At 37.1% G+C, this 22653-nt stretch overlaps 1 protein-coding gene across 3 annotated transcripts in view; it reads right to left on the bottom strand.

The window, feature by feature from the left end:
- Positions 1-22653, bottom strand: part of DPP10 (dipeptidyl peptidase like 10) — a 1279923-nt gene that overhangs the window by 313680 nt on the left and 943590 nt on the right. For all 3 annotated transcript variants that reach the window (XM_036421268.2, XM_036421267.2, XM_045575259.1), the window contains exon 4: positions 11253-11347. In XM_036421268.2, coding sequence (XP_036277161.1) covers positions 11253-11347 — 95 coding nt within the window. The remainder of the gene's footprint in view (positions 1-11252; positions 11348-22653) is intronic.

Below are 22653 nucleotides of genomic sequence, written 5' to 3'. Positions count from 1 at the left end.
ATATAAAAAACAAATAATTTTAGTTTATTTTATATTTCTTTACAGGGAAGTATGAATCTAATTCTCATCTTGGTATATCAGAAGCAATGCTAGATTAGTAGTCAAGAAATGTATACTCTAGTGTCAAGATTACCCGAGATGTATTAAATCACTTTACTTCTCTGGGTCTCAGTTTCTTTTTGTTTAAACTGAAATGGGAAGCATGGAGTGATTTGCAGTTCTATAATGTGCTGTCATTTTCATTAAGGATTTGTTGAAAATTAAACTTCCTTGAATGCTCATTCATGAGCAAACCAAAATACTGAACTATTTCTATTATAGTTTGAAAAAAATCTGTATTTTATAGTATGGACAGGTCACAAAAGTTCTGCTGATGCATGGCTGCCCATGAATAAAGCTGCACAGACCCAGGTATTCTAAACTCCAAAAATGGGAGGGGCAAAAACATACCTCTATGTCATCAACTTCAAAACCTTCAAAGTTATCTTATGAATGTCTTTTTTTTTCTTAAATGTCACCATAAATTAATAGAATAATTGGTGTTTTATTGTTTTTATCTTTAAATTTATAACTGCCTTTCCATGACTAGGCGATAGCCAAATGTAAATTTTCTTCCAAAAAATAAAAAGGGCAGAAATATTCATCAAATGCTCAAGGAAATTTAACTTATCTTAAATTAGCCAATAATGAACCTACTGGTCCTGGATGGAACCCAAAGCACTGACTTCTCAAGATGCTGAATTCCAAAACAATTGTACTTAAATGCATATCTGGCTGACTCTTAGCTTCCATCATCCTATCTGATACAGACTGTAGCAATTTACACCTCTAAGGAGACTACATAAGGATCTTTAAAGAAAGAAATACTGGAATTGTAATAATTTTATTGTCCATATTTAAGAGGATAAATCAGAATAGATTGAAACAAGCTCTTTTGAAACAGTGAAGCAAATTATGTCTAGTAATAAGAAATAGTTTTATCGGTGTTTTATTGCTATGCAAAGGAGACCTTTAGATATATTACTTAGGTAATTTTGGTTTCTTTCAAGGATAACTTATTTAAGAATCTGCATAATGATTTATATAGTTGGTGATGTGGTTTTATTAGCAACAATATGTACTGTTGAGGAAAAAATTTAAGTACTTTTTCCCAGTAAATGAATTTGTTAGTGGCATCTCTTTTCTTAGATTATTCACAGTTGTAATTTAGAGAAAAACATATTATAGAGTGGTCTCTTGGAAAACCTTTCTCATAAGGGAAAATGCTTGAATAACTGTATGGCATTAGAGTAATCATGCCACACGCTCAAAGCTATGGAGACCAGAGTATCTCTTCTTGCACTTCAAATCAAATTTTTATTTAATTTGACTTCTAGGGTGAAAATCAGAACTTTTCACTCCAATTTCCCTGTTTTGATGACCATTGCTTTAAAAATTATGCTGGAATTAATTTTCACATCCATCTACTTATAGAAAAATGTAAACAAGCAAACCATTCATGGTAAATCCAATGTTTTCCTTCCTAAATAAATAAATAAATAAATATAAAAGAAACATTCCAATCTTTGCAAAAATGCATGTTACTTCATTTCTATTTACCTGAATGCACATAAATGATATAAATAAAGTTAGATCCTTCTTTGATGACTAAACATTGGAAATTATATAAGTAAATAAATAAAATAATAATTTTCAAAATGAATACTGTAACTAAAATTTTCTTGATAGTTTTGAGATGAATAATAAAAATAAATAAAAATGAATATAACTATAAGGAGTGATGACTGCTATTGGGAAGGGTAGTGATATACCCAATCTAATGGCTGGAGTCCCAATGGACATCAGTTTTTATCTCTAACTTACAGATGAAAACTTGTTTCCTGGTCAGAAAAAAATGGCAGTAGTCATACAAGTGATAATAACTTATAGGAACAAAAAAAAATATCAATTATAAGTATCTCCCAAAATTGTAAGAAAATGGGGATCACACTTTGGCCTGTACCCTGCACTATCCAAAGGGATAGAATTCAAGACCAAATGATTCTACTCATACATTCTACTCATACATGCAGAGTTGTCCATAAAACAAACAAACAAACAGATCTACACTAATAAAAGAGTTAGATGTATATTGGCCATACCTTCATGATGCCCAGTAGCCAATCAGGAATGAGTATGTAAATTAACCCAACAAAGATGGCAGGTTAATTTGCATCTGCAGGTGCCAAGCAGACAGGGTGGGACAGAGTACTTGTGTAGTCACCATGGTGACAATGCAGGCGTTCTGCTCCACCCTGGCTGCTCCGGGCCTCTGGGCAGCGTGGGAATGTGGAAAGGTGGTTCTGGGCTAGAGTCAAGGTAGTGCAGGCAGCCAGGGGAAGAAAGGTCCATTCTTGCATGAATCTTTGTGCATTGGGCCTCTAGTAAATAATAACTGTCTTAAGATAAAGGAACTGAAAATCACACTTTCAGATCCTCCCTATAAATTTCTCATTGAAGAGCCATTGCTTTTATCCCACCTTGGAGAAAACTACCTTCTAACCTTCTAACCCTTGAATGGTTTCTCTTGTATTTCAGTCTAGAACAGGATTTCTCAAACTTGGCACTACTGACATTTTCAGCTGGATAATTCTTTGCTCTGAGGAACTGTCTTGAGTGTTGTAGAATGTTTCATGGAATCCCTGATCTCTACTCACTAGATTCCCTCAACTCCTTCTTTCCAACCATAACAATCAAGAATGGCTCTAAGTTGCCAAATGTCTCCACAAAAGTATCCACACTGAAAACAGTGATCTGGAGTAAGAAAATATACTGTCATGTACACAGCAGCATGCATAAGTGTATAGTTCCTGTGACTTCACCAGTTAATTAATACCCATTAAACTATAAGGGCAATCACTAGTGGGTTTCGACATACAGTGGTGCCTCACACAAGGAACTTAATTCGTTCCAGGAGCAAGTTTGTTATGCAAAAAGTTCGTTATGTGAAACATGTTTTCCCATAACAATACATGTTAAAAAAAATAATTCGTTCTGTAGCATAAAATATGCTAAGATGACATAAAAAAAGATAATTTTTTGTTATTATTTTTATTTAGATACATCTAAAAACATAATTAAAAAAAAAAACACACATTTTTTTTAATTTTAAGACAGACTAAGTAGAGTCTACCGAATCTTGCACATCTTCATCCATTTTCTGCTTTTTGGCCGATGGTTTCATGAAAAACCTGTCCAAAGTCGTTTGTTTTTCTCTTTTCTCCAACATCTGCCGGAAATAACGGACAAGAGTATCGGAGTAAAGATCGTTGATCCTGTTTGCTTCAGCTGAATCCGGATAGTGGGCATTGGTAAACTCCTGAACTGCTTTCCATTTGACCAGGATGTTCTTGATGTCAGCAGTTGGGATTGGTTGATTGTTTGATTGTTGCTCCTAGTTATCAGATGATGCTTCCCTTTGAGCATTGTCCTGTTGCTGGACCAGAAGTGCTTGGAGCTCTTCAGTTGTCAGCTCTTCTTCGTGTTCCTCAATAAGCTCCTCTACATCCTCTTCCTCTACCTCTAATTCCAACCTTTGGGCCACTGTGATGATGTCCTTCACCACTTCTGTGTCATCAACTACTGCTTCTTCCTGGGTCCACGAAGGCACAAGCATCTTCCAAGCAGAAATGAGGGTCCTTTGTGACACTTCTTCCCAGGCCTTCTGTATAAGTCGTATTGCCATAAGGACATCAAATTTCTCCTTCCAAAACTTTCGGACAGTCATATTGTCTCCACCAAACTCGCATTCTTCAAACACCTTATTAAAGAGGGCTCTAGTGTAGAGTTTTTTAAAGTTCGCAATAACTTGCTGATCCATTGGTTGAAGAATGGATGTGGTGTTTGGTGGCAAATACTGCACCTTGATAAAAGGATAATTTTCCTGCAATATTTCCTCTAGGTCTTTTGGGTGAGAAGGGGCATTGTCAAGTATCAGAAGGGCTTTGAGCGGCAGTTCTTTTTCCAGCAAGAATTTCTTCAAGGCAGGAGCAAAGGTTTCCAGAATCCATTCATTGAAGATAACTTGGGTCACCCAGGCTTTTTGATTGGACTTCCAATAGACGGGCAGTTTGGACTTAATGACGTTATTTTTCTTGAAAATTCTTAGATTTTCAGAGTCATAAACCAATAGAGGTTTGATCTTGAAGTCTCCGCTGGCATTAGACAAAAACATAAGGGTAAGTCTGTCCTTCATGGCTTTGTGTCCTGGCAATTTCTTCTCCTCTTTTGTAATGAAGGTTCTGCTCGGCATTCTTTTCCAGAAAAGACCCATTTCATCGGCATTGAACACTTGTTGTGGGCAGTATCCTTCATCCTTAATACAGTACATTTTTGAAAGTTAATAGAGAACTTTTCTGCTTCTTTCTTGTCAGCACTGCCAGCCTCACCATGCATAGTAACGCTGTGGATTCCACACCTTTTCTTAAATCTAAAAAACCACCCCCTGCTGGCTTTGAATTCTTCTTCATTATCTTGATTGCTGTTACTTCCAGGGACGTTTTTCTTTAGATCTCATAAATTCTCTTGGCTTTGTGACAGATAATATCTTGGGTTGTTACGTCACCTTTCACCTGCCTGTCCTTAATCCAAATCGCTAATAGCCTCTCCATTTCCTCATGGATTGAAGACCTATGTTTTTCATGAAATAGTTTTGATACTCCTTTGGCTACTTTGGCTGATTTGATTGCGTCCTTATTTGTCAAAATGGTGAAAATGGTGGTCTTGCTGAGGCCAAACTCTTTGACGAGGTCACACTGTTTTACCCCACATTCACTCCTTCTAATTATTTCCTGTTTCATTTCAACAGAAATCACCTTCCTGCTTTTTTTAGAAGCCATGATATAAAAAAAATATTGAGTTTAACTTAAAAGGACGACTGCCGTGATACATGCGTGATTTAATTCGTAATGAAGAACGATTGCCGCTATACGTGCTTAAGTTAAGCGCAGTGACTAAGGACTGCCTGCAGTGCCTGCGCGGAAGGATGCAATACATCGGCAGCGATCGTGGAAGCTCGGGCGAAGCAGTCGTGGAAGCTCGGGCGAAGCGGTCGTGGAAGCTCGGGCGACTTCATTGTGTGAAACGAAGTTCGTTGTATGAATCATGAAATGAAGTTCGTTGTGTGCAGCGTTCGCTGTGCGAGGCGTTCTTTATGCGAGGCACCACTGTATACCACTAAGTCTAAACATTTTTTTTTTCATTATTCAACAAGCATGTGAGGTCACTTAGCCAGTCAGAAGTTTATGAAAAACGCTCTTTATTTCAAAATTTAAAAGGTGACATTTTAGTTGCCTTTATCCAGCAATTCTTTTCTTGTGCTGCTGTAACTTTTTATAGGGCACTTATTTCCTCAAACATGAATCAGAATATAAGTTTCTTAATTTCATGATTGCACATAGAGTTGGATCTATCCTCCAACCCCATATGACAATGGAAGAATAAAAATAAACAAATCAAAATACTATAATGAATTACAAGACAATTAATGCTATCTCTATGTATGGTAAGCCAATAAATATTCCCTGGTTCTAGTCATACCTATTATGGTGTAACAAATTATAGATAGTTGGACAAAAAAGTTTGTGACTAAAATTTTCCTTGGAATTCCTTGGTTACCATATATAAATTTCCTCCTTCTGTTTTAGATTATTTATATAGCATATTTTAAAATATTATTGATTTTCAGAATCAAAGAGATTTGAAATTCTCAAGTAGTTATCTCTTATTAGTGAAAGAAATGTATTTTTTGTAACCATTGCAATGTTTAAGCACATGGTTTGGAGACGTTTCCAATTCCGTTTTAATATCAAAAAGTAATTTGATAGAAGTATTTATGGCTCTTGGCCTTTTCTGTCAAGACAACAAGTGATATTCAATTTATTGACAGCAGAAAGAAGCCAGCTAATACTTGTGAAACATGTTCCTCATTATGTCATTCTGAGTGATCTTTTGTTTGAAATAGTTCTGGCTGTAAGAGATAACATTTCCAAACACATAGAAAAGATTAAGAGCAATTTGAAGGCTGTGTCACTTTTTAAATATAGTTCCCCTTCAAAAAGTTATTTACCCTTTAATTTCTTCCTTTATTAGAAATCCCACCTGTGGTCAATCTCAAAGAATGCCTTAAGACAATTATTTTGGGAATATGATTTACTTTTGTTTCATTTTTGCCAATCATGGCCATTATTGTTATAGTCTGGTAACCATGACTACATAGTTAAAAGTACTTACTATTCATAATTAAAATAAGTTTAAGCAGGGAACTGACAATGTGGTGATATCTTAAATTTTAAAATAAATTGGCAATCACATTTTAGCAAAATATCTTATGTAATAAAATAATAATATGCAAATTGATCATCACTCCAACACACAAAATCAAGATAGCTGCCCTCATGTGGTCAAAGATCCTGTCCCCATGTGAACACAAGATGGCCACCACAAGATGGCCAGCAGGGGAGGCCAGTTGGGGGGACCAGGCCTACAAGGGAGGGCAGTTGTGGATGATCAGGCAAGTAAGGGAGGGCAGTTGGGAGGCACCAGGCCTGCTAGGGAGGACAGTTGAGGGTGATCAAGCCTGCAAGGGAGGGCAGTTAGGGGTGACCAGGCCAGTAGAGGAGGGACGTTGGGGGCAAACAGGCTGTCAGGGGAGCAGTTAGACATCAATCAGGCTGGCATGGGAATTGGAGAAGATCAGGCTGGTAGGTAGAGCTGTTAGGGGCAATCAGGAAAGCAGGCATGTGAGCAGTTGGGAGCCAGCAGTCCTGAATTGTGAGAGGGATGTCCGACTGCCCAGTTAGGCCCAATCCCACCACTGGGATCGGGCCTAAATGGGCAGTCGACATCCCTCAAGGGGTCCCAGATTGGAGAGGGTGCAGGCTGGGCTGAGGGACACCCCCCCTTCCCGTGCATGAATTTTGTGCACTGGGCCCTCTAGTGTCTTAATAAAAGGCCAATCTGTTATTTTTTTGTGAATAATATGTTTTTTGTTTCAGTTGACTTAGCATACTTCTATTAAAAGTATTTTAGAGTAATCAGATCCAATTAATTACGATTATAATTAAAATATTGATAATTGCTCAATGAGTAACCTGCAATCTGAATAAAATTCTTAAGCTCTACTAAGACATTTTGTCCCAAAAGATAGGCCTTAGATCACATGTGTCAAACACAAGGCCCACGGGCCAAATCCGTCCCGCTAGGCCTTGCAATGTGGCCCGTACCGCGCTGTCATCACTGCACTCCGCTGCGTTTCCATCACAATGACAGTTTATGACTGTTCAGTAAACCATTCGGCCCGCGATTTAGGCTGGATTTTAGATTTTGGCCCCTTCTCTGATTGAGTTCGACACCCCTACCTTAGATAGAACATAAATCCAGACATTAGGCTAATGTAAGATTTACAAACACAACTGTATTTAATAATGCTATCTTGGCATTGGGAGGAAATGATCAAATGAATTCCTCTTAAATCGTTAGGAACCAAGGTAATTTGTATCTTTGTTTGCAGTTTTGGGTTAACTGGCTGCAAATATCTATTTATATAAAAGGCTAAGTGTTCATACTTCCCTCCAACCAGTAGCTATAATGTGCACTGACTACCAGGGGGCATACACCCAATAGAGGCGCTGCCAAGACGTGCACTGGAGATTTAAAAATAAACTAGAGGCCCAATGCATGAATTTGTGCATGAGTGGGGTCCAACAGGCCCACCCCAAATGGGCCAATTGGCGATCGGGCCAGACTGGTCAGGGGGAAGGGCCGAAGGCAGTTGGTGGGCTGGCCCCGCCCTTAATCAGAGTGTGTGTGGGGGATCAAGGGTGGGTCTGGCCAGGAGGAGGGGCTGCAGGCAGTTGGCCAGTTCAAATTTCTAGTTGAACTTCTGGTTGACCTTCCAGTCCAAGGGACAATTTATTTATTAGCCTTTTATTATATAGGATGGCACCAGGGAACTGGCACTGACAAAGCAACACTTGGCTCCCCTCAAGTGAGACACAGGCCCCACACTACTCTGGAGTGACACCACACCAAATTGAAACCAACACTACCAAGACCCCATGGTGCAAAATGTGGCCCACAGCCCAGCACAGCCCAGAAACTTGCTGTGGGCACTGTGTATGATAGCACATGGCAATGCCCAGATTCCTCTCCCTAATAACCCTCCTTGGAGTTTCTTCAGCCCAGGAACCTGACTTGCTCAGATGCAAACATTTTATAATTTAAACAAATGTTTGTGAAGCATTTTCACATGCCTCATTTCATTTGATCCTCACAGAAGTGCTGGAGTAGGTAGATAGGAGGCTCAATATAATCCTGATCATGAATTTGGTTGACACTTCTATTACCAAGAAAGGGCAAATAGCCATATTAAAATATTTCTTCTAATTAATTTCCTTTCAACATACACAAATCCATGTACCAGGACACTAGTATACCACACTTATCTGCCTACCCTTACATTGAATTCTGACACCTCTAGGACTTAAAATTGTTTAATTATCTGTGTTGTGAGATAAATGTTTCTAGGGAATCTATGGATCTTAGAAGATCAGTGAATAAGACTATTTGCTAAATATGACTTTGTGGTAATTAAGAGTCATAAACTACATAGAGGAGAGTAGAAAAAATACCTTAAAAGGTACAAAGATAAAATGGCATAAATCAGCACATGAAGTAAAGTACAATGTTATGAGATAGGGGTGGTGTGAAGTCCCAATAATAAGACTGAGACAATAAAATAACTGAAAGTTTTGTTTTTCTTTCTTTTCTCATGTATCATAAAAGCTAAAACAGAAAGGAGTAAATGATGAAAAATAAAACATAACGTGTGACCAGAGGGAAGTTCTCATTAGACTGTATAAAGGGAATGATCATTAAAGAACAGTCACGCCTGCCTAGCATGACTCAATGGCTGAGTGTCAACCTACTAACCAGGAGGCTACAGTTCTATTCTTGGTCAGGGCATATGCCCACGTTGCAGGTTTGATCCCCAGTGTTGGGCTTATAGGAGGCAGCCGATCAATGATTTTCTATCATTATTTATGTTTCTATCTCTCTCCCCCTCTCTATTCCTCTCTGAAATCAATAAAAAATATGTATTAAAAAAAGAACAGTCACATACTATTTGGTGAGCTACTGAGTGACTATAACTAACAAGTACTTGGCCATTGGCAGCCCCAATGATGATATTTTAAAATAAAGACCACAAAATTAAAAAATGCTTTTAATTTTTTTTCCTCCAAACAAATTTTATGGAAAATCAATGCAGACTGACTTAAATCAACAAATGATTACTATGCCCTCTCATCATTACCAATTACTTCTTTCTACCTCCTATTCAATCTCCTATTGAGAACATTTTCCCCACCGATTTCAGCAACTTTCAATGATTCCTTTATCCTCTCTAGTATCCCTAAGGTCTATGCAATTATGAAATATTGAATACTGCTGATACTGTTTATTGATGTTTTTCATAAGGGTTCCAATCATCTCCCATAAGGAAAATCATTCTTAAAAAGTGAGCAAATGCTTTATACATACTCAGCAATCCACAAGTGCTATAAAGAATTGTATCCAAAAATAGGTGTTCCTCAATATTTATGAATTACCTTATTAGTTTAAAAAATTTTTTTAAAAAGTCATTATTCTATGTTAGTAAAAACTCAATTGATAAAGTACAATGAGTGGGCAGATTATTATGATCTCTGAACACATAATAATCTGGCCACTCAGTGTATATCCTATATTATAAAAGGCTAATATGCAAATTGTCTCCTCGACCAGGAGTTCCAGCAGCAGGCAGGCAGGTCAACCTCCCATGTCCCCTCTCCGTCCCCCTGGCTAGGTTGGCCGGACCCCACCCATGCATGAATTCATGCACCAGGCCTCTAATATATATCCTGAATGGCCAGATTATTATGCATTCAGAGATCATAATAATCTGGCCACTCTGTAAATATCATGGATGGTTTAAGTTAACCTAAAAATATGTACCCATATAGTCACTTCATGATTTGCAAAGCCTATTTTTTCTTAATATATTATAAAAACACCAGAATGCTCCAGTTCATCTCTTCCATCTGGCCATCCTACAATACACATGAAGACTAAAGATTGATTCTAAATGTATACATAAAAAAAAAAAAAGGAAAAAAAAGTAGCTCATGGTTCATTCATTGCTATAATTTGGTTAGGTCCTCTGAGGCCTTGCATAATATTTTGTCTAAATCATGAACTTATATAATAAGCAATATATTAAACCTTGAGTTACATAAAACAGTGAGCAAATAACTTTTAAGTGGCATTTGATGGCTAGATTTTGAACATCTGCAACAGTTAATTCATTATCACTTACTCTACAGGCAATCATAGTTAAATATAATCTTAAGATGACTGAGTTTAAGAGAAAGGCAAAGTTTATACTTCTTTCTAAGAGTAAAATACATACATGCCTTTATTTGAACACTGTTAAACTAAATGATGATCCTGGAGTAGAAAAATGATGTTGGTAGAATACTAAATTTTAAAAGTAAAACACAGACTCTTACAGAAGGCCAGTTTTATTTTATTTTTTTAATATTTTACTGATTTTTTACAGAGAGGAAGGGAGAGAGATAGAGAGCTAGAAACGTCAATGAGAGAGAAACATCAACCAGCTGCCTCTTGCACACCCCCTACCAGGGATGTGCCTGCAACCAATGTACATGCCCTTGACGGGAATCAAACCTGGGACCTTTCAGTCCGCAGATCGACGCTCTACCACTGAGCCAAACCCGTTTCGGCAGAAGGCCAGTTTTAGAAAGGCTGCCTTCTGCATGAGTTGGAAAACCAATACAGAATTAGAACAAATTCAAAAGGAAAAAAAAGTAAAGGGAGAAAAAGCTAATGATAACTTATTGGACTAGACATAAAAAAAATCTTGACATTTGTATGACTGATCTTACATAAAAATAATAAAAGAAATATTCATCACAAGGAATCATTATTCTTGGAAATATTATTTACTAAAAAGGATAAATGGAAAGAAAATGAAGCAGAAGGTCACATGGGTATATTTTATCAATCAATATACTGATTCTAATGATATTCCAGTCCTAAATTTCCCCCTGAATGCTTTGCAAGTGATAGACCTTAAAAAAAGAAGAATATGTATACCTAGAGAACATTCTAAACAATAATGAAATGCATACAGTAATTAAGTATTCATTACTTACAAAGGTTGTGTTTTCCAATAATAATGTGGTGGCATTTGTTTCTATATTCAGTTTAATGACATGTCCGTTCTCGCTTTTATACAGCACATCTGTATCTGCAACAACAAAGATATTAACAATAGACGATCACATTGACTAGGTAATATGATAACTGTGGAGGAGAAAATGTGCATCATTAACCGACACAGTAGAATGATTGTTGGTAGCCTTTAAAAACCTGAGCAGGTTTCTATAGTTGGCTCACATTAATCCGCTTCAGTGATAGGGAAGCCCACCTAGCATATGGCCTATTGTGCAATGAGAAAAAGGTTAGTGAGAGGGCTACTCGCCATCCTGATTGAACAAATAAAAATTAATTAAAATATGGGCAATCGGCAGCCCATTCTGAGAAGAGAAAGAAGGAACAATGAGAAGTGCCTGCAGTTTTCTATGTAGGCTGTTACTGATTAATGATCTAGTTAAACTTGCAGAAAGGGCTGCCAGTTAATCATAAGCACACAATGCTAGGGCTACTGATATTGAACCAACCCCATGCAGGCTTTTCCACGTATCCAGTCTTCCCACCGTCCAATTCCTACTCCAATCTTTTTACTTTGGGTCGAAATGTTGTCCCCGGTATTTTATCTGATTCAAGTGATCACAGATCAAAATCTTTGATGATAAGGCCTTTTTTGTGCATAAAATTCTAAAATGAAGATATTTTAAGCTATACTAATCACCTTCAAATGCTTATAATGTATGGGAAGATTTTCAATATATGTATTGTATTCATGTACTAAATTCTGACCAGTGTTTCCCCTTTTTAAAAGCCTTGAAAAAGGTTTCTGTACTTATAGGTTTATCAAATATATCAGTACAATGCAACTACCTTTATTTTAGAGGCCAGTTGAAGGCTACAATAATAAAATTTACTAAACACCAGTATTATAAAACACAAACACATATTTCTGAAACTGTCAGCATACCACTGTATCTACTTTGTCAACTTTAGAGAAAGTGTGTCTTTATTTAAAATAATGAAACTTTTTCCTGAACAACTGCTGATTTTATATATTTTGAAGTCACATTTATCAGGAAATTAAATTATCATAGGAGTACCTCAGACTAAAAGTACCAACCTAAGGGAAGGCTATCAGAAAGGATACTCACAAGATACACAAAAGCAGTCTGGAGTATTTCTTTTTAATAATAATAATATCTTTCTAGTTTACCCACTAACCTTTCCTATGGTAATAAACATCCCAAACCCCCAGGAAAAAGGGCAGCATTGAAGAGGATTTAATCCACTATTCATAATGAATGAAGTTATGTAAGTTACAACCTCCCAGATCCTGAATGTGTCATCTGTATAATGATAAGCAAGTACTGCATTCAGGGTGATGAGCATTATAGAGAAATGGCTGACACTTTGGCAAAGCAAGATTTTCTGACCTGTTTTCCAGTTATTTCAATATTATAAATTGTAACACTGACAAATCACATGATGAGAAGCAATCGATATTATAGAAAATAAGGGTTGTTTTTCTTTTTTGTCTGTGTTTCATTCAGAAGACTGAGAGGTCAATAGGACTCTCCTATTAGAGTCAAGGATGGCACAGAGAGCCAGTAGTTCTTGTTGACGTTATTCACATAGGGGCAGTGACATGTTGGACCTATGGTCTGGGGAAGAAAGGAAAATAAATGGTGATTTAAAAGAGAAGGAAGACAGACATAAATATTTTGAAGTTATTTTTGGAGGCAGACTGCACAGACTGCAAAATAGTTCTATGTGATCTTTAAAATAAGGCCTTGCAAACATTAATAAAACAGGAAAATAAGATAAGGCATTGCATCACCTTCTGAACCTTTGTTGTTAGCTCTAAGTAAATTGGGTTACTTTTATCATTAACTTTACCTGTTTTCCTTTTCTTATGATGTTGACCAAATAACAAGTTTACACACATAATACATATTTATATTCTTCTCTATCTTCCCTTTGTTTTCTATCCCAAGATTATAACCACAGCCTAAAGGCAACAATGGTCACCTCTGTTACTTGGTTTTGTCAGCTGACTCAATTAATGCTTGAATCAACAGTCCATGTCCAACAAATCACTCTTGTTATTTTTCTTGATATTCTCAATTCTGTATAATTTCTTGATATTCATTAACATTATAGATTAGCAAGAAGAGACAAACAAAGTGCATGCCTTAACAAATCATTATTATTATAATTTTACAATAAATTAAGAGGAAAAGGATTCCCTCCTTCTACATGGAGATAAATATAGCACAAAGTCACATGATGGGAGATTTTCCTCCCAAAGAATGAGTGTCCTGCAAAATTCTAAGTAGGGATGAAGTGTGTGGGCTCAGGGAGAAAGAGGAGCTGAGAGAGGAATTTTAGTGTGAAAGGTGCTCTTCTCCAGGAGAAGAGATAGAGGAACCCATGGCCTCAGAGTCTCTCATAGAAAGTGAAAACCCCAGGCAGGCCAGAGGTTGTATAGGAGGCAGAATAAGGAAAATTCTTTTTTATTTCCTTTATAACCAAACTAGAAGTGACTGAAGCTTGTTTGAGGAGATAAAAATGTTACCTTAACATTTTTTAAAGTAAAGTTTGTTAGGTAATTATTTAGACTTGAACAAATCTACAGAATTTGAGATTGTATAAATGCCTCTAGCTCTGCCCTCCTGGGAATAATACTGTCGATGTAGCAGCGGGATAAATTTTTTTTTAATTCAAGGGTAACTATCTAGCTAAATATTTAATTCGGATTTCTGCCTAAATTATTTTAAAAGTATCTAAGATCTGCGATAATTAATTTTTCTTATTTTTTCTGGTCTTTAAAATCTGGTCTACTGGGTCTCATATTTATCCTACTTTCCTATTTGATTTATAATCACTAGTGAAGTCTCACAGTTTTGTAACTCCCATTACTGCACTTAATCCCTTTAGGGAACCATATTTCAAAACTGTCATCTCATATTTTGTTTAATATTAGGTAATGAAATTTGAGTGAACCAGATCAAGGAGCAAAGTACATTAACACAGGAAGATGAGGTAGGTGTACTTAAAATATTTTTAACACACAGTGTTATGCATGTCTATACAGTATCTTGATTAAATAAATGATCTTCCTTTTCAGCTCAATGAAAGTTAAGAGTCAATGAGTCAATTATCCTAAATACATATTCAATCCAGTTAGTTTTTTGTTGTTGTTTGTTTTTTCTTTTTTCCTTAATGAAAGATGTAATCCTTGTCTAGCCTCTCCATCCCTGGCTCCAAGAATACATTTTTTGTGTCTGTTCCCCACATTACTGTCATTTCTGTCCCATCCATTTTCCATATTTGTCTGACAAAAAAGAAAACAATGGTACCGTATATCCTAGTTTAAGATCTTTCAAGTAAAAGCAACCTTTTAATTAAACCTCTTCCACAGGAGACAGCCAGTAAAACACTGTGTGTGGCATCCCCCTCCCATACATCCACCTCAACTGTCAGGACCAAGAACCAAAGCTGATTTTACTTTTAGTTCTTGAATACTCTTGCCCACAAGGCTGTAAATCTTTCCATAAACGCATTTTTTTCTTCTGAAAGTTAATTTAGCTGCACATATGTTTCTAAAACTGAGAAAATTTCTTAATAATCAAACTGTTTACTTAATACTCACTTCAAGATGCTTCCCTCTTTGTGTTCACCAATCCTAAGCAATTACATCCAGGTTCTCACTGAAATACCTGTCTTAACCAGTAATATACATTATCTCCCCCCAATCCTGCCACCCGCTTCTTCTGCACACTCTAAACAGTCAGATTACTGTTCTCCCTGATTGCGTTGGGTAATAAACTTAGCTTTTCTTCATTGGTTATTTTGGAGGTCTTCTGGAAAATTGCAGTTGACAACATTTATCTTTTATTTGTATAAATAAAAAGTCATCTTCTTGGTTATTGTTGATGTATTTGATAAAGTATGTATTTAATTTTGATACAATATACTTTTTATTTTTTAAAATATATTTTATTGATTTTTTACAGAGAGGAAGGGAGAGGGATAGAGAGTTAGAAACATCGATGAGAGAGAATCATCGATCAGCTGCCCCTTGCACACCCCCTACAGCAGGGGGCAGTTAGGGATGATCAGGCCAGGCAGCATCTCCTAGTCATATTCAGTTTACAATTAATTTGCTCATCATGTACATCAACTCTTTTCTCTTTTCATTCACAAAGCCTAACAGTGACTAGTGAGTGAGACAGATATTCATTGCAATCTGATGTGGCCTTTCTGTGCCTTTCCCAGGATTATTTTTTTAAATGTATTTTATTGATTTTTTTACAGAGAGGAAGAGAGAGGCATAAAGAGTCAGAAACATGGATGAGAGAGAGAATAATCGATCAGCTGCCTCCTGCATACCCCCTACTGGGGCTGTGCCCGCAACCAAGGTACATGCCCCTGACCAGAATCGAACCTGGGACCTTTCAGTCCCCAGGCCGATGCTCTATCCACTGAGCCAAACTGGTCTCGGCACAATATGCTTTTTAAAATATATAATTTATTGATTTTAGAGAGAGAGAGAAAGGGAGAGGGAGAGAGAGATAGAAACAGTGATGAGAGAGAAACATCAATCCCCTGACTCCTGCATGCTCCCTACGTGGGATGTAGCTCCCATACCCAGGCATGTACCCTGACCTGAAATCAAACCGGGGACCTCTTAATGCCTGGAATAATACTCAACCAACTGAGCCACACTGGCAAAGACTGACATAATTTGCTTTTAATGTTTCAAAATTAAACCTGTCATCTATCATCTAGCCATCATCAATCATCTACCTACACAGAGTTTTCAAAAAGTGGGAAAAATAATTATTGGAGAAATTATAATCCACATATGACCTTCATCTTTTTGAAAACATCTTTTTGTTATATCTAAAATAAAAATTCTATAACATCATTTTTTAAATTTATACTCAGACCAAAAGCAGAGTATTTTTTTATTTTTTAAATATATTTTTATAGATTTCAGAGAGAAAGGAAGGGAGATAGAAACATCAATGATGAGAGAGAATCATTGATGGGCTTTCTCCTGCACACCCCACACTGGACTGAGCCTGCAACCCAAGCATGTGCTCTGACTGGGAATGAAACCATGACCTTCTGGTTAATAGGTCCACACTCAACCACTGAGCCACACCTGCTGGGCATTGAGTATTTTTTTTTTTTAAAGTAAAACAAAATAATGAAATATTTATCACAGTAAATGCTCTAGTAAATTTAGGAAGGATTTGTTAAATAACAAGTTAATATTTTATAATTAATGTAAAATTCAAAATCTATAATTTTGAGCTAATCATAATTTAAATATAGCTGGCCCCTCAATCATCTCTCTTAAAACACGGCTCACAACTATGGGAAAGTTGCCTCATCTTTTAAAGAGAAACAAGCTCCATACATTTGCCTGATAAAATTGAGGCCATCAGAAATGGCTTTATTGTTTTTTTCGTCTAGCTCCAAATCTTGCTCCATACACACTCTTCTTTCTCCCCAGACTTCTGGAAAGATGTGATCTTTCTCCTTAGCTAAACAAAAATCTGTTGTGACACCAAATCAATATACTCCAAGCACTTAGATATTTTTATTTCCATTACCCCTTGTTAACTAATTGTAATTTTCATCATCTGTATATTTCTTCACAATAATAATAAGAAGAAGAATAAGAATAACAACAATGATTATTACCTTCATTTTGCTCTTTTGCTCTCTCTCAGGCTTTTGTCCTTTCCCAATAAGCCCCAATAAACCTTTTGTGTCTATTTTTTGGTGGGGGGGTTTTTTTTTTTGTTTGTTTTTTTGCAGAATTCTGTGTGTCTTCCGTACATATTATTCTCCATAGCTCCTTGCAGTACAACTGCAGTCCTCACTCTCCTGAAATTGCAAACTTCATCCCTGACCTGCAATAGCCAAGTCCATTGTGCACTTCCTCCACATTTAACCTCCCTTCACAGTGTGTGACAATGATGAAAAGAAGGGTTTTTAAATTCTTGCTCTTGTCTTTGAAACATTACTTTTCCCTGGAATTCTTCCTTCAACAATCTCTGTATTCTACCTCTCCAATCGCTATCTAAACAAAGACATCCCTCCAAGCTCAGTTCTGAGCTTTATTTTCTTTCAAGCCACTATTCTCTGAGTGATCCTTCCTATTCAGACCTTTCTTTCATATCGATTTTAAACTTTCAACTCAAGTTTGACCTCTCCCATATGCCAGTTTTAAATTTCCAGTTCTATGCTTGATCACATAAATGTCTTGCAGATACATAAAATTCAGTAGATTAAAATTAAACTCCTTATATTTTTGGATACATCCTCTCTCAAAGTTTTATTTCAACTTCTCTGTCTCTTCATCTCCTATATTAATATGGTTCTACTCTCACTTGGAAGATTTAGGGTTTCTAAAATTTATTTTTAAATATTTTAATCTTCTCTTAAAGATATGTTTTACTGATTTGAGAGAGAGAAGAAAGAGAGGGAGAGAGAGATATTAATACCTGAGAGAAACATTGATCAGTTGTCTCCTGTAACCTGGGTATGTGCTCTGATCAAGAATCAAATGTATAGGACAATGGTCCAACCAACCAGGGCAATTTTCTCCCTCCTGCCCTCTCTCCATTTTTCTTTTATTCCTTCCTCCTCCTCTCCCTTCCTTCCTTCCTTCCTTCCTTCCTCTCTCTCCTTCCTGCCTTCCTTCCTCCATCTCTCCCTCCCTCCTTCCCTCCCTCTCTCCCTCCCTCCTTCCCTCCTTCCCTTCCTCTTTCCCTCCTTCCCTCCCTCCCTCCCTCCTTCCCTCCCTCCCTCCTTTCCTTCCTTTCTCCCTCCCTTCCTTCCTTCCTTCCTTCCTTCCTTCCTTCCTTCCTTCCTTCCTTCCTTCCTTCCTTCCTTTCTCCAATCTCATCACCATAGCTTAACATTCCTTGTAATGTTTTGTATTCACTCATATGCTCCAGAGACACATGGATCCCTAATAATAAACTATAAAAATTAAAGACTATCACTTAGGTTACTCATTTGTGACTTCCATATATATTTCCATAGTTATTATCACTTGATACCCTATAAAATAGTCCAGATCGTCTGTTGTTCACAGTTGTCCACATATTTCCTACTTCACTTCCACTCAGTTTTGCTTATGACACCCTCTAATAAATGTGCAGTTCTTGTCCAGACTTTAACCTTTTTTCAAAGCATTGTTAAACCCTCCCCAAATACCAAAGCTATCACTCAATCTGTCTTTTCTGAACTCTTATGGCAGTCATTGAATATTTATTTATTTATTTATTTATTTATTTATATTAAATATATTTTATTGATTTTTTACAGAGAGGAAGGGAGAGAGATAGAGAGTTAAAAATGTCGATGAGAGAGAAGCATCAACCAGCTGCCTCTTGCATACTCCCTACCAGGGATGTGCCGGCAACCAATGTACATGCCCTTAACCGGAATCGAACCTGGGACCTTTCAGTCCGCAGACCGATGCTCTACCACTAAGCCAAACCGGTTTCAGCAAGGCATTGAATATTTAATCATATAACGCCTTTTGAAAATTCTTACTATTTTTATTTAGTTTTCATGTATTTGTTCTGGGTTTTCATTGACTTTATAAAGTCAAGAAAGGGCCTGTTTCTTATTCTTTTCAGAACTGAAGCTATTCTCATCCACACATCTTATTGTCTACATTAATATGAGCTTACTATTCAATTGTCTGAAATAATATAATTTTAATACTCGAGGAAATTCTTGGCAGGGAAATGAGGTTGCAATAACCTCAGTGTTTTTGATGTTGTTGTTTGTTTGTTTGTTTTCAGGAATTCCTGAAAACTCATTTATTTGAAAAAATGGACTATTCACTAATGTTAACTAAAGTAAATATGTCTTTCTCTAAGATCAATAAAAGCTCAACCAAATCACTGTTGATTATTCAAAAGCTTCTCCCAAACCTTCACCTCACTAAATTCACTAATCCTTACTTCTTACAATACAGACTTCACCCAATCCTGATCAACACTGCTTATTAAAATACCTGTCAAACTAGATCCAAAAACATCTGTGATATCCTGCACCACAGGGAGCAATAAACTCAGGTGTGCTTTATCATGTTTGACAGGTGATTTGGTTGGAATTTTTGGAGAATGAGCATTCAGGAGTTTGAAGAAGGATCCAAATAAATAGTTTCCTTTGATTAAATCTTTTCGCTATATTTATCAGTTATATTTTATTTTGTTCACTGCTATAATTTAATTTAAAAAATGCCTTTAGCACTACTGACAAAGACTCCCTCCTTAATTAAAATTTAGTCAAGTTCCTCTGATCCCTCTTCTAGACTAGTTCTAGCCCTTGACCTTCCTTTATCAAGAATCAGCTAAGTCAGCCGAAACCGGTTTGGCTCAGTGGCAGAGTGTCGGTCTGCGGACTGAAAGGTCCCAGGCTCGATTCCGGTCAAGGGCATGTACATTGATTGCAGGCATATCCCCAATAGGGGGTGTGCAAGAGGCAGCTGGTCGATGGTTCTCTCTCATTGACGTTTCTAGCTCTCTCTATCTCTCCCTTCCTCCTCTCTGTAAAATATCAATAAAATATATTTAAAAAAAAAAAAAAAAAAAAGAATCAGCTAAGTCAGTCTAGTAAGTATCCCCCTACCCTTAACATGTCTATCATCTTAATAATTTCCCAGCCACTATTCCCTTCATTCTGCTTCTTGGCTATGAATCCCCAGGAATGTTTGCTGTATTCAGAGTTGAATTTAGTCTTCCCTCTATTGTGACAGTCTTTTTATAAAGTATAGTTTTATTGATTTCAGAGAGAAAGGGAGAGGGGGAGAGAGAGCAAAACATCAATGATGAGAATAATTGACCAGAAGCAGAATTCCTGCACACCCTACACTCGAGATCTAGCACACAATCCAGGTATATGCTCAACAATTGAGCCACGCTGGCTGGGCTATTGTAACAGTCTTAAATGACGGCTTTTTTACTATTTTAACCAGTGTCAAAATACTTTTTATCAAAAGCAATCTTGCAATTCTAAATTTAAGTAAAGTAGTTTCATTATATCCTAAAATTAATGTTATAAGCAAATGTAGTAATCAAATTAATGTAAATAATATACATTTATAATATATGACATTTTGATACAATTTTAACAATGTATATTAATTTAACTACATATTTTATTACTAATTAAATATAATTATACACTAGTGGCCAGTGCACGAAATTCATGCATGGGGAGGTCCATCAGTGCAGCCTGCATCCCCTCCAAATGGAGTCCCCTTGGGGGCTGTCCCATTGCCAGGTTAGGCCCAATTCCTGTATAATTGGGCCTAAACTGGCAGTCAGACATCCCTCTCGCAATCTGGTACCACTGGCTCTTAACCTCTCAGCTGCCTGCCTGCCTGATCACACCTACCCTGATTCCCCTAAAATAAGACCGTGTCTTATATTGATTTTTGCTCCCAAAGATGTGCTAGGTCTTATTTTCAGGGGATGTCTTATTTTTCCATGAAGAAGAATACGGTACACATTTATTGTTAAATGAAAATAAAGGAAATTTATTACCTGTATATGGTACGGTAGTACGGTAGTTGTCAACACAAACCAGACAAACTGTGAATCCTACAGTATCAAGAATTTACTCATTTATTCAATGATAATCATGTCATCATCTTCTGGAACATCATCAAAACAATCCAATTCCTGAATTTCCTGGTGAATTTCTTGTGACTCCATTTCTTTTAGAATCAGTGGACCAAATCTCTCATGTTTAGCCTAGGGGGGCCTTATTTTTTGGGGGTATGCCTTATATTTCACTCAGAAGGAAACCTGTAAGTAGGTCTTATTTTCAGAGGATGTCTTATTTTCGGGGAAACATGGTAACTGCCTCTTTCTGCCTGCCTGATCACCCCTAACTGCCCTCCCCTGTCAGCTTGATCTTGTCCCTAACTGCCTCTCCTGCCTGCCTGGTTGCCCCCAACTACCCTACCCTGCCAGTCTGATGGTGCTCTCAATTGCCCTCTTCTGCAGGATTGATCTCATTACCAAATGCCCTCCTCTGCTGGCCAATTTGGTTCTGATTGGTCAGTTTCTATGCCAGTCAGTATCAAAAGCTCCACCTCCTAGGCAGCCATTGGTTCCTCACACTTCACTCAGATTTGGTCCTGATTTGCATGTTTCTATGCCAGTCAGCATCTCTGGGCCTATCATTTTGAGGCCTGATCAGAAAGGTGGGGCGAATTATTACAGTAGCCCCAGTGGAGGCCAGGAGACAAATGGAGGCATGGGTGCTGGACAGATTGGGAGAGAAAGAGAGAGGCAAGTCCTGATCAAAAGTTGCCATATAGGCAAGGAATCAGTCCCTGCTTCTCTATTCAGGCCTCTCTCTGGCCTTGATTTGCAGCCTCCTCAGCAGTCAGTTTTGGGGCATGGTGCCTGCAGGGGAAGCAGTCAGCACTGGGTTATGATGCAGGACTATTAAGAGAGAGAGAGAGAGAGAGAGAGAGAGAGAGAGAGAGAGAGAGAGAGAGAGAGAAGCGTTAGTTTAGCATGCTAGACCAGGATTGGACAAATGTTGGCTATGGCTGTGGTCCAGATTTGGATTCATGCCCACCAAATTTGGCCCATAGTCACATTTATCCATTTACGTATGTCTATGGATGTTCTTGCATGACAATGGCAGATTAGAGTAGCTGCATCAGAGACTCTATGGCTCACAAAGCCTAAATACTTACTGTCTGGTCCTTCAGTGAAAAAATTCACTGACTATGAGTTAATTATTAATCATTTGCCTTAGACAAGATCATATTTTTTACTTACTGTACTTATATTAGTCATTGGTCATTGTAGTGTCAGTAGAAGGATAGTCTTTCATCTCTAAAATACCCATGTACTCAAAATTTTATTTTCCAACCGGGCATGAGAAATATATTTGCCTTGAAATGATTTGAATTCCTGATAAATATTATAAAGGTAGGTATACAAAATAAATGCACTTTTTTTTTCTTTTTTTGCAAAAATGTAACCCAGATTAAAGGCCGTCTTCATTTAAAAGTCATCATAATTGTAAGTAATCAGCATTAATTCATAGGGAAGTGTCAATCCTGTGAATAGCACTTCCTATGCTAAAGAGCTCTTTTTAGGCTTAATAATGACTCAATTGATGGCCACTCAGCTCAATGATTTTTTTTATTTATAGCTAAAATGTAAATGGCAGCAATTTTCACTTGATCATTTCATTCTTCACATTATTTTTGAAATAAAAGTTCACATAAGAGGAAAATAAACGCATCCTTTTGAGAATGTCAAATATCTCTTCTCACCATAAAGTTTGTTGGCACAGAGTAGCAGAAGTACCACTTATAACTGGTTTTAAACTTTCTTC

Source organism: Pipistrellus kuhlii, unplaced genomic scaffold, assembly GCF_014108245.1.
Source record: "Pipistrellus kuhlii isolate mPipKuh1 unplaced genomic scaffold, mPipKuh1.p scaffold_m20_p_7, whole genome shotgun sequence".
Lineage (NCBI taxonomy): Eukaryota > Metazoa > Chordata > Mammalia > Chiroptera > Vespertilionidae > Pipistrellus > Pipistrellus kuhlii.
This window is presented reverse-complemented; position numbering and strand designations above follow the sequence as displayed.